Below are 13277 nucleotides of genomic sequence, written 5' to 3' on the forward strand. Positions count from 1 at the left end.
CTTGCCACAGAGAGACCTGCAACAACATTACAACCTCTGTGTGTGTGTGTGTGTGTGTTCAGGTTGTGATGAACCCTCAGAGGAAGATCATCTGGCCTGGAGGGGAGACAGAGAAACCAGTCGGATACCAGATGTCGACTAAACTGAAGGTACGACTAGTACTGCTGTTACTGATACTACTAGTACTACTGTTACTCATACTACTTAAACTACTGTTAGTCATACTACTCGTACTACTGTTACTCATACTACTTAAACTACTGTTACTCATACTACTTAAACTACTGTTACTCATACTACTAGTACTACTGTTGCTCATACTACTTAAACTACTGTTAGTCATACTACTCGTACTTCTGTTACTCATACTACTTAAACTACTGTTACTCATACTACTTAAACTACTGTTGGTCATACTACCTTAACTACTGCTACTGATACTACTGAAACTACTGTTCCTGTTAAAGGTTCAGAGTGCTCGTTTGGTCATGTGTCAGCCTGTATTCAGGCCTCAGGTCACATCAGCTTGTAAAGAACAGTGTTGTCTCTGCTGTCTTGATGCAGCAGACCTTTGTCTCTGGTCCATGATGTAGTTCTTGTCTTCTACTTTAGTATTTGTGTCCTCGTTTCGTAGTTCTCATCAATAAATGAAATGTGTTCAGATTGTGACGATCCATCAGGAGCCGTTTGTTTACGTGAAGCCGACAAAGACTGACGGGACGTGTAAAGAAGAGTTCACCGTCAACGGAGTCCTGATCAAGAAGGTGATCTGTACCGGACCCAACGGGACCACACCAGGTACTCACACACACACACACACACACACACACACACACACACACGGAGTTAATGTTTCTCCTGCACCAATATGTCATTCATGTTTCATGTATTTGACTGACAGGAAAGAGCTTTAGTCTAAAACTCTGTGAGTTGGTCCTCACAAGGACAGAAGATCACACTGATACATGCACACAAACGTGCACACCACTGACCCTGTGTGTGTGTGTGTGTCTCCAGGTCAGCCTATCGTCCCTCAGTGTTGCTATGGTTTCTGCGTCGACTTGCTCATCAAGCTGGCGATGAGCATGAACTTCACCTACGAGGTTCACCTGGTGGCTGATGGGAAATTTGGCACGCAGGAGCGCGTAAGTCTGTGTGTGTGTGTGTGTGTCTGAGTGTGTGTTTGTGTGTGTGTCTCTGTCTGTGAGTGATGTCATGGTACCAGCTCTGGTCATGTGACCTGTTTACTGATTCTCCTCCAGCTCATCACTGAGGCTTGTTGCCATGGAGACCAGAGCTCTGTCCCTCAGTGTGACCTTGTGGAGGCTCAGAGACATGAAGTCATCTCTAACACCTCCTCTAGCACCTCCTTCACCATCTCTAACACCTCGTTCACCATCTCTAGCACCTCCTTCACCATCTCTAACACCTCCTCTAGCACCTCCTTCACCATCTCTAACACCTCCTTCACCATCTCTAGCACCTCCTTCACCATCTCTAACACCTCCTTCACCATCTCTAACACCTCCTTCATCATCTCTAACACCTCCTTCACCATCTCTAACACCTCCTTCACCATCTCTAGCACCTCCTCTAGCACCTCCTTCATCATCTCTAACACCTCCTTCACCATCTCTAACACCTCCTCTAGCACCTCCTTCACCATCTCTAACACCTCCTTCACCATCTCTAGCACCTCCTTCACCATCTCTAACACCTCCTTCACCATCTCTAACACCTCCTTCATCATCTCTAACACCTCCTTCATCATCTCTAACACCTCCTTCACCATCTCTAACACCTCCTTCACCATCTCTAACACCTCCTTCACCATCTCTAACACCTCCTCTAGCACCTCTTTCACCATCTCTAACACCTCCTTCACCATCTCTAACACCTCCTTCACCATCTCTAACACCTCCTTCATCATCTCTAACACCTCCTTCACCATCTCTAACACCTCCTTCACCATCTCTAACACCTCCTTCACCATCTCTAACACCTCCTTCACCATCTCTAACACCTCCTTCACCATCTCTAACACCTCCTTCACCATCTCTAACACCTCCTCTAGCACCTCTTTCACCATCTCTAACACCTCCTTCACCATCTCTAACACCTCGTTCACCATCTCTAGCACCTCCTTCACCATCTCTAACACCTCCTTCACCATCTCTAACACCTCCTTCACCATCTCTAACACCTCCTTCATCATCTCTAACACCTCCTTCACCATCTCTAGCACCTCCTTCACCATCTCTAACACCTCCTTCACCATCTCTAACACCTCCTTCACCATCTCTAACACCTCCTTCATCATCTCTAACACCTCCTTCACCATCTCTAGCACCTCCTTCACCATCTCTAACACCTCCTTCACCATCTCTAACACCTCCTTCACCATCTCTAACACCTCCTTCACCATCTCTAACACCTCCTTCATCATCTCTAACACCTCCTTCATCATCTCTAGCACCTCCTTCACCATCTCTAACACCTCCTTCACCATCTCTAACACCTCCTTCACCATCTCTAACACCTCCTCTAGCACCTCCTTAACCATCTCTAACACCTCCTTCACCATCTCTAGCACCTCCTCTAGCACCTCCTTAACCATCTCTAACACCTCTTTCACCATCTCTAACACCTCCTTCACCATCTCTAACACCTCCTTCACCATCTCTAACACCTCCTTCACCATCTCTAACACCTCCTTCACCATCTCTAACACCTCCTCTAGCACCTCCTTAACCATCTCTAACACCTCTTTCACCATCTCTAACACCTCCTTCACCATCTCTAACACCTCCTTCATCATCTCTAACACCTCCTTCACCATCTCTAACACCTCCTCTAGCACCTCCTTCACCATCTCTAACACCTCCTTCACCATCTCTAACACCTCCTTCACCATCTCTAACACCTCCTTCACCATCTCTAACACCTCCTTCATCATCTCTAACACCTCCTTCACCATCTCTAACACCTCCTTCACCATCTCTAACACCTCCTTCACCATCTCTAACACCTCCTTCACCATCTCTAACACCTCCTTCACCATCTCTAACACCTCCTTCACCATCTCTAACACCTCCTTCACCATCTCTAACACCTCCTTCATCATCTCTAACACCTCCTTCACCATCTCTAACACCTCCTTCATCATCTCTAACACCTCCTTCACCATCTCTAACACCTCCTTCACCATCTCTAACACCTCCTTCACCATCTCTAACACCTCCTTCACCATCTCTAACACCTCCTTCACCATCTCTAACACCTCCTTCACCATCTCTAACACCTCCTTCATCATCTCTAACACCTCCTTCACCATCTCTAACACCTCTTCACCATCTCTAACACCTCCTTCACCATCTCTAACACCTCCTTCACCATCTCTAACACCTCCTTCACCATCTCTAACACCTCCTTCATCATCTCTAACACCTCCTTCACCATCTCTAACACCTCCTCTAGCACCTCCTTCACCATCTCTAACACCTCCTTCACCATCTCTAACACCTCGTTCACCATCTCTAACACCTCCTTCACCATCTCTAACACCTCCTTCACCATCTCTAACACCTCCTTCATCATCTCTAACACCTCCTTCACCATCTCTAACACCTCCTTCATCATCTCTAACACCTCCTTCACCATCTCTAACACCTCCTTCATCATCTCTAACACCTCCTTCACCATCTCTAACACCTCTTTCACCATCTCTAACACCTCCTTCACCATCTCTAACACCTCCTTCACCATCTCTAACACCTCCTTCATCATCTCTAACACCTCCTTCACCATCTCTAACACCTCCTTCACCATCTCTAACACCTCCTTCACCATCTCTAACACCTCCTTCATCATCTCTAACACCTCCTTCACCATCTCTAACACCTCCTTCACCATCTCTAACACCTCCTTCATCATCTCTAACACCTCCTTCATCATCTCTAACACCTCCTTCACCATCTCTAACACCTCCTTCACCATCTCTAACACCTCCTTCACCATCTCTAACACCTCCTTCACCATCTCTAACACCTCCTTCATCATCTCTAACACCTCCTTCACCATCTCTAACACCTCCTTCATCATCTCTAACACCTCCTTCACCATCTCTAACACCTCCTTCATCATCTCTAACACCTCCTTCACCATCTCTAACACCTCTTTCACCATCTCTAACACCTCCTTCACCATCTCTAACACCTCCTTCACCATCTCTAACACCTCCTTCACCATCTCTAACACCTCCTTCATCATCTCTAACACCTCCTTCACCATCTCTAACACCTCCTTCACCATCTCTAACACCTCCTTCATCATCTCTAACACCTCCTTCACCATCTCTAACACCTCCTTCACCATCTCTAACACCTCCTTCACCATCTCTAACACCTCCTTCACCATCTCTAACACCTCCTTCATCATCTCTAACACCTCCTTCACCATCTCTAACACCTCCTTCACCATCTCTAACACCTCCTTCACCATCTCTAACACCTCCTTCATCATCTCTAACACCTCCTTCACCATCTCTAACACCTCCTTCATCATCTCTAACACCTCCTTCACCATCTCTAACACCTCCTTCACCATCTCTAACACCTCCTCTAGCACCTCCTTCACCATCTCTAACACCTCCTTCATCATCTCTAACACCTCCTTCACCATCTCTAACACCTCCTTCACCATCTCTAACACCTCCTTCACCATCTCTAACACCTCCTTCACCATCTCTAACACCTCGTTCACCATCTCTAACACCTCCTTCATCATCTGTAACACCTCCTTCATCATCTCTAACACCTCCTTCACCATCTCTAACACCTCCTTCATCATCTCTAACACCTCCTTCACCATCTCTAACACCTCCTTCACCATCTCTAACACCTCCTTCACCATCTCTAACACCTCCTTCACCATCTCTAACACCTCCTCTAGCACCTCCTTCATCATCTCTAACACCTCCTTCACCATCTCTAACACCTCCTTCACCATCTCTAACACCTCCTTCACCATCTCTAACACCTCCTCTAACACCTCGTTCACCATCTCTAACACCTCCTTCATCATCTCTAACACCTCCTTCATCATCTCTAACACCTCCTTCACCATCTCTAACACCTCCTTCATCATCTCTAACACCTCCTTCATCATCTCTAACACCTCCTTCACCATCTCTAACACCTCCTTCACCATCTCTAACACCTCCTTCACCATCTCTAACACCTCCTCTAGCACCTCCTTCATCATCTCTAACACCTCCTTCACCATCTCTAACACCTCCTTCACCATCTCTAACACCTCCTTCATCATCTCTAACACCTCCTTCACCATCTCTAACACCTCCTTCATCATCTCTAACACCTCCTTCATCATCTCTAACACCTCCTCTAGCACCTCCTTCATCATCTCTAACACCTCCTTCACCATCTCTAACACCTCCTTCACCATCTCTAACACCTCCTCTAGCACCTCCTTCATCATCTCTAACACCTCCTTCACCATCTCTAACACCTCCTTCACCATCTCTAACACCTCCTTCACCATCTCTAACACCTCCTCTAACACCTCCTTCACCATCTCTAACACCTCCTTCATCATCTCTAACACCTCCTTCACCATCTCTAACACCTCCTTCACCATCTCTAACACCTCCTCTAGCACCTCCTTCACCATCTCTAACACCTCCTTCATCATCTCTAACACCTCCTTCACCATCTCTAACACCTCCTTCACCATCTCTAACACCTCCTTCACCATCTCTAACACCTCCTTCACCATCTCTAACACCTCCTCTAACACCTCGTTCACCATCTCTAACACCTCCTTCATCATCTCTAACACCTCCTTCACCATCTCTAACACCTCCTCTAACACCTCGTTCACCATCTCTAACACCTCCTTCATCATCTCTAACACCTCCTTCACCATCTCTAACACCTCCTTCATCATCTCTAACACCTCCTTCACCATCTCTAACACCTCCTTCACCATCTCTAACACCTCCTCTAGCACCTCCTTCACCATCTCTAACACCTCCTTCATCATCTCTAACACCTCCTCTAGCACCTCCTTCACCATCTCTAACACCTCCTTCACCATCTCTAACACCTCCTCTAGCACCTCCTTCACCATCTCTAACACCTCGTTCACCATCTCGAACACCTCGTTCATCTCCTCCTCCTCCTAACAGACTGTCTCCTCCTCAGGTGAACAACAGTAATAAGAAGGAGTGGAACGGGATGATGGGGGAGCTGTTGGGAGGTCTGGCAGACATGATCGTTGCTCCTCTCACCATCAACAACGAGCGCGCTCAGTACATCGAGTTCTCCAAACCCTTCAAGTACCAGGGCCTCACCATCCTGGTGAAGAAGGTCAGCTGACTCTTGATCTCTGCTCTCATTGGTTAGAAGAGTCAGACCGTAAAACACTGATTCTTAAAGCTACAGTACGTAACTTTAAACAAACAGAACTTTATGACAACAATGAGTCTAATCTGCTGCTACTTCTTCTTTTATTTGTTATAAAGTTTTACTATATTATTATACTATGAGTCGCTGTCTGTCTGTCATAAAGTCTGAACTGGTTCATAAACTACAGGACTGCTATTTAAAGTGAAAGTGAGTAACTTTGTTATTGAGGTTACAGAGATGTCGTCACTACCGCATTGCATTGTGGGATATTACTTCTGGCGTAGCGACCAGTGTTTTAGTGTATTTTGTTGTTTTTCACACTTTCTGGAACATGTTTTTATTAAATAAAATGTCAGTTGAGAATCCAGTTGTGGTTCTGAGCTGAACCAGGTTCCAGGTCTAGACCACTATGTTGCTGGACTCTGAAGGATATTTTGGGATGTTTGAGGTCAGACTGACCCAGTTCACAGCCGGTCGATAGTTTCCATCGGCCTGCTGCTGTGATACAGAAACAACTCTTTGATTCCAGTACAAGTACGAGTACTTCATGATACTATTATACTGTACTATATATTAAATATACACGTTTTATTTAATCAGAGGATCCTCACTTTTTAATACACAACGTGATGTTTACATCTCCTTCATCACCTCAAATCAAACTTTATTTATGAGGACGGAGTGTAAACCAACAGGACATACGGTACAGATGTCCTCAGACTGGGACTGGACTGGTTCCACTGGTTTCATCTGTGTTACTGGTTTTACCGGTTTCACTGGTTCCACTGGTTTCACTGGTTCCACTGGTTTCATCGGTTTCACTGGTTCCACTGGTTTCATCTGTGTTACTGGTTTTACCGGTTTCACTGGTTCCACTGGTTTCACTGGTTCCACTGGTTTCACTGGTTCCACTGGTTTCATCGGTGTTACTGGTTTTACCGGTTTCACTGGTTCCACTGGTTTCATCGGTTTAACTGGTTCCACTGGTTTCACTGATTTTACCGGTTTCACTGGTTCCACTGGTTTCATCGGTGTTACTGGTTTTACCGGTTTCACTGGTTCCACTGGTTTCATCGGTTTAACTGGTTCCACTGGTTTCACTGATTTTACCGGTTTCACTGGTTCCACTGGTTTCATCTGTGTTACTGGTTTTACCGGTTTCACTGGTTCCACTGGTTTCATCGGTTTAACTGGTTCCACTGGTTTCACTGATTTTACCGGTTTCACTGGTTCCACTGGTTTCATCGGTTTAACTGGTTTCACTGGTTTCACTGATTTTACCGGTTTCACTGGTTCCACTGGTTTCACTGGTTTCACTGATTTTACCGGTTTCACTGGTTCCACTGGTTTCACTGGTGTTTCCTTTAGGAAATCCCTCGCAGCACTCTGGACTCGTTCATGCAGCCGTTCCAGAGCACACTGTGGCTGTTAGTCGGTCTGTCGGTCCACGTGGTGGCAGTGATGCTTTACCTATTAGACCGGTTCAGGTAGGTCTCAGTACAATATATATAGATATGTTTATATATATATATATGAATATTAATACACACATATGTGATGTGTCTGCAGCCCGTTTGGAAGGTTTAAAGTGAACAGTGAAGAAGAAGAAGAAGACGCCCTCACCCTGTCCTCCGCCATGTGGTTCTCATGGGGAGTTCTGTTGAACTCTGGGATCGGAGAAGGTTGGTGATCTGTGACCTCACTTCCTGTCCCGTAGTCCTTCCTGCTACACTATTAACACCTGTCTCTCTGTCTGTCTGTCTGACAGGAGCTCCCAGGAGTTTCTCAGCGAGGATTCTGGGTATGGTGTGGGCAGGTTTCGCTATGATAATCGTAGCGTCCTACACTGCCAACCTGGCAGCCTTCCTTGTGTTGGACCGGCCTGAGGAGCGCATCACTGGCATCAATGACCCCAGGGTGAGATCTATTATACAACCATCAATACTCTGACTATTCTAGTTGGCTCTACCTCTCATCGTCTGCTCCATCGTTTATGTCTCCACTGTTTCCACATTCGTATATTATTCATAGAGCACTTCATATAATCAAGCAAAGAGCTTTACAGAGACCTTTTAAAATACAGTTTTATCATGAGAACACTCATTCCTGCTGCTTCAGATATCATTCATCTCTTTGATTGTCTAATTTGCTATATTACTGACCCAGAATGCACCAGGAGCAATCAGTCAGTAAGTCCCCTCCAGAGGTCTGACCGTGGACGTCGATCATCAGGTGACCTGCTTCCTGAACTCTGCTGCTGGTTTGATCAAAGTTAACTCTTCTCTGTTGTTTAGCTGCGTAACCCGTCGGATAAGTTCATCTACGCCACAGTGAAGCAGAGCTCGGTGGATATCTACTTCAGACGGCAGGTGGAGCTGAGCACCATGTACCGGCACATGGAGAAGCACAACTACGAGAGCGCCGCTGAGGCCATCCAGGCCGTCAGAGACAAGTAGGCTGTTTATTGTCTCTCAGAAATGTACGTTACTGTCCACAGCTGTGGTCCTTAATGCCCCCCCCCCCCCCTCTTATTCCTGCAGTAAGCTTCATGCCTTCATCTGGGACAGCGCTGTGTTAGAGTTCGAGGCATCGCAGAAGTGCGATCTGGTGACGACAGGAGAGCTTTTTTTTCGCTCCGGATTTGGGATTGGAATGAGGAAAGACAGTCCGTGGAAACAGAATGTTTCTCTCGCTATTCTCAGGTAAAAATACCCTCATGAAGACCCAACTGATGCCCCATCCTTCCCCCTCTGATACCTTTGTGATACCCAACTGATGCCCCACGGTGTCCACTCTATAACCCTTGTGGTACCCTACTGATACCCCACGGTGTCCACTCTATAACCCTTGTGGTACCCTACTGATGCCCCACGGTGTCCACTCTATAACCCTTGTGGTACCCTACTGATACCCCACAGTGTCCACTCTATAACCCTTGTGGTACCCTACTGATACCCCACGGTGTCCACTCTATAACCCTTGTGGTACCCTACTGATACCCCACTTTTTAAGACAGACATGTTGCCAAAGTCTCATCCCGTTTGGTTGTCTCTCCTCAGCTCTCATGAGAATGGCTTCATGGAGGATCTCGACAAGACGTGGGTTCGATACCAGGAGTGTGACTCCAGGAGCAACGCCCCCGCTACCCTCACCTTCGAGAACATGGCAGGTAGGAACCGGACCTTCAGACAGGTGTGAGACTGGAACATGTGGTTATGTACGGATGGTAAGGACCTGTCTGTCCTCCTCAGGTGTGTTCATGCTGGTTGCCGGGGGCATCGTCGCCGGGATCTTCCTCATCTTCATCGAGATCGCTTACAAACGACACAAAGACGCTCGAAGGAAACAGATGCAACTGGCCTTCGCTGCTGTGAACGTGTGGAGGAAGAACCTACAGGTACCAGACTCTATTCTACTGGACTCTACTCTAACTCTACTGTACTGTACTCTACTCTAACCTATCTAGCCCGAAAGCACTCCAGGTGGGGGCCTCTCGATTTTACAGAGAAAGTTTAGCGTACAGCGTGTCGTACAATGCACTTTTCAGGAACGAATACGATGAATGTTAAACACACATATATATATATATATATATATATATATATATATATATATATATATATATACCCAGTTAAAGAATAAAGTCTGGGCTACAAGATCATGTAAGCCATTTTTACACACTCCAAACACAATTCGACACAACTAAAATCAGCAACAAAAAGAATTACTTATTCTATTGGAGATAGCAACAGTGGAGGGAGTACGGGGGGAGAGGAGAGGGAGTAGGACATGACATAGTGGTCAGAGAGCTGGAGGGGAGTGACGGAGAGGTTAGCAGTAGAACAGAGTCTAGTGAAGATGAGATCCAGCCGGTTGCCTTGTGGGTCGGAGGAGAAGAGGAGTGGAAAAGGACAAAGGAGGAGAGGGAGGAAAGAAGAGGTTCTAACTCATCAGTCTGGATGTTGAAGTCTCCGAGCAGGATGAGTGCGGAGCCATCGTCATGGAAGTGCGAGACTAATGTGTCGAGATCTTCCAAGAAATCACCGCATGAAATTCGAAAGAGGACGAGGAGAACTGAGGAACCGAGACAAGAGAGTGTTTCCATTTTGGGGAGAGTAGCAGGCCAGCACCACCACCCGCCTCACAGCTCTGCAGTGTGAGAGACAGAGTCCACTTGTGACAGAGCTGTGGGTGTGATGGTGTTTACTGGTGGGATCCAGGTCTCAGTTCGAGCAGGAACGCTGAGCGAGAGCAAGGAAGCGTAGCGCGAGATCAACTCAGCTTTCAGAACTGCCGACTGGCAATTCCAGAGCCCCCCCGCCACCACTCGCTCACCATGAGCCAAGAGAGGAGGAGAGATGAGGTCAGCGGGGTCACGGCACCTGGGAGTGACCCAACGTCTACGTGACCACCGAGCAGAAGGACCGAAATCGGATGCAAACACATCTAAGTACACGCTCGAGAAGTCTGAGCTTGACAAAGTCGGGCTTGAAAAAGTCGCCCTGTTGTCTTTGTTCGCCCTCGCCTTCGTTTGCTGACGCTTCCAACCTCCAGAAGATGAATACAGTCTGAAGTAAAAACTGAAACTGGACTTCTTATATCCTTGAGATGTGCTGGCTCCTCTCCTGGCAATTAGCAAAGCTATTGAGCAGCTGAGACTAAATCACACCTCCTCAGACAGGCAGAAGCTCAGTCCAATCACCACTGAGGCCGGCTGAGTACAGCTGTAAAGACAACTTAGTTTAAGCAAGAATGAAATACTCATCAGCTTCTGGGTGAGTCAGAAGTTCAGTTGTTGCTCCAGAAGATGAATACAGTCTCCTCTGAAGTCTCCACAGACGGAAACCTCTCAGAGACACAGCGGCCATGTTTTTACTCACGTTGTGGTTCAGAGCCGCCACAACGATCCGTCAGAGTGTTTCACTGAAGCATGATGGGAAACCGAGAGCTTGTAGAGTTACAGGACGGTTAGTTTCCACACGGGTCGACTGGTGACGGGCTGCAAATACTAACAAGACATCTTTATTTTTTAGTTTATGGTAAAAACAATCAGCCCACTGCAATCTGAAGACATCAGACATTCAGCAGCAGAGAAACGAGTCAGAGGATTTTAATTTAAAACACGTGTTTACTGCTTACGTTTATTTATATTTTATTAAAAAAAAGAATATTTTGGGATGAATTGGGTCCTCGTGTCATAAATCTAACAAAAAAAACAATTACATTGTAACCTACAGACGTAAAACATGCAGAGGCTCCAGATGTGTTCAGATCTCCAGTGAATACGTATGAATAAACATCACATATGAGCCTCATGAATATTCATGAGACAGCTGATCTCAGATATGCTGACTGAAGAAGAAGAAACTCACAAATGAATTTCTGTGTTTCTCATTAAACTTGAATGTGCTTCTGTTGTTGTCTGGTCTGAGATCAGTGAGAAGACCAGAGAACACACCCAGTACAACATAGTAGTACTATGAGATACAAGTACAATGTAGTAGTATGAGATACAAGTACAATGTAGTATATGAGATACAAGTACAACGTAGTAGCATGAGATACAAGTACAACGTAGCAGTACTATGAGATACAAGTACAATGTAGTATATGAGATACAAGTACAACGTAGTAGCATGAGATACAAGTACAACGTAGCAGTACTATGAGATACAAGTACAACGTAGCAGTACTAGATACAAGTACAACGTAGTAACATGAGATACAAGTACAACGTAGCAGCATGAGATACAAGTACAACGTAGTAGCATGAGATACAAGTACAACGTAGCAGTACTATGAGATACAAGTACAACATAGCAGTACTAGATACAAGTACAATGTAGTAGCATGAGATACAAGTACAACATAGTAGCATGAGATACAAGTACAATGTAGTAGCATGAGATACAAGTACAACGTAGTAGCATGAGATACAAGTACAACGTAGTAGCATGAGATACAAGTACAACGTAGTAGCATGAGATACAAGTACAACGTAGCAGTACTATGAGATACAAGTACAACGTAGCAGTACTAGATACAAGTACAACGTAGTAGCATGAGATACAAGTACAACGTAGTAGCATGAGATACAAGTACAACATAGTAACATGAGATACAAGTACAACATAACAGTACTATGAGATACAAGTACAACGTAGCAGTACTAGATACAAGTACAACGTAGTAGCATGAGATACAAGTACAACATAGTAACATGAGATACAAGTACAACGTAGCAGTACTATGAGATACAAGTACAATGTAGCAGTACTAGATACAAGTACAACGTAGCAGTACTAGATACAAGTACAACGTAGTAGCATGAGATACAAGTACAACGTAGTAGCATGAGATACAAGTACAACGTAGTAGCGTGAGATACAAGTACAATGTAGTAGTACTGTGTGATACAGCATGTGACACTTCAGCACATGCTGTGTGTTTGTTTCCTCGTCTCAGCCCCGTGTATGAAACTTGTCAGAATACTCACGTTTGATTGGCTGAGCTGCATCGCATGATGTGATTTGCAACGCATTGGTCGGTGTGTTTCCTGCACCGCCGAACACGTGCCAATATGTATAATTCTGAATTATCTTTCGGCTTTCAGTTCCTGGGTCCGGATCCGGTGCGCTAGTTGGGAGCCGCATGGTGCCGACCCCTGGTCTAGGCCATAAGTCTGAAACTGACAAAATGTGATTTGAAACTGTAAAAAAAAGACCTTAAATACATATGAAAGTGAAAAATTTAAATAAATATTTTATTCAAAACAATTCCAGAACTGAATCAACGTTATATTTAACCCGAAAAACCTTTTCCTTCAAAGTTCAAGTCCAAAATTGTAACTTT

The 13277-nt window shown here is 45.5% G+C and overlaps 1 protein-coding gene across 1 annotated transcript in view; it reads left to right on the forward strand.

Moving 5' to 3' along the window:
- grin1b (glutamate receptor, ionotropic, N-methyl D-aspartate 1b) overlaps window positions 1-13277 on the forward strand; it is a gene marked incomplete at both ends in the record, with an annotated part of 48807 nt that overhangs the window by 31936 nt on the left and 3594 nt on the right. The window contains 11 exons of the mRNA XM_079270705.1: window positions 63-149; window positions 663-798; window positions 1018-1145; window positions 6222-6386; window positions 7794-7912; window positions 7995-8107; window positions 8194-8342; window positions 8720-8877; window positions 8966-9127; window positions 9485-9594; window positions 9677-9822. Coding sequence (XP_079126831.1) covers window positions 63-149; window positions 663-798; window positions 1018-1145; window positions 6222-6386; window positions 7794-7912; window positions 7995-8107; window positions 8194-8342; window positions 8720-8877; window positions 8966-9127; window positions 9485-9594; window positions 9677-9822 — 1473 coding nt within the window. The remainder of the gene's footprint in view (window positions 1-62; window positions 150-662; window positions 799-1017; window positions 1146-6221; window positions 6387-7793; window positions 7913-7994; window positions 8108-8193; window positions 8343-8719; window positions 8878-8965; window positions 9128-9484; window positions 9595-9676; window positions 9823-13277) is intronic.

This window comes from Melanostigma gelatinosum, assembly GCF_949748355.1.
Source record: "Melanostigma gelatinosum genome assembly, chromosome: 6".
In the NCBI taxonomy this organism is placed as follows: domain Eukaryota; kingdom Metazoa; phylum Chordata; class Actinopteri; order Perciformes; family Zoarcidae; genus Melanostigma; species Melanostigma gelatinosum.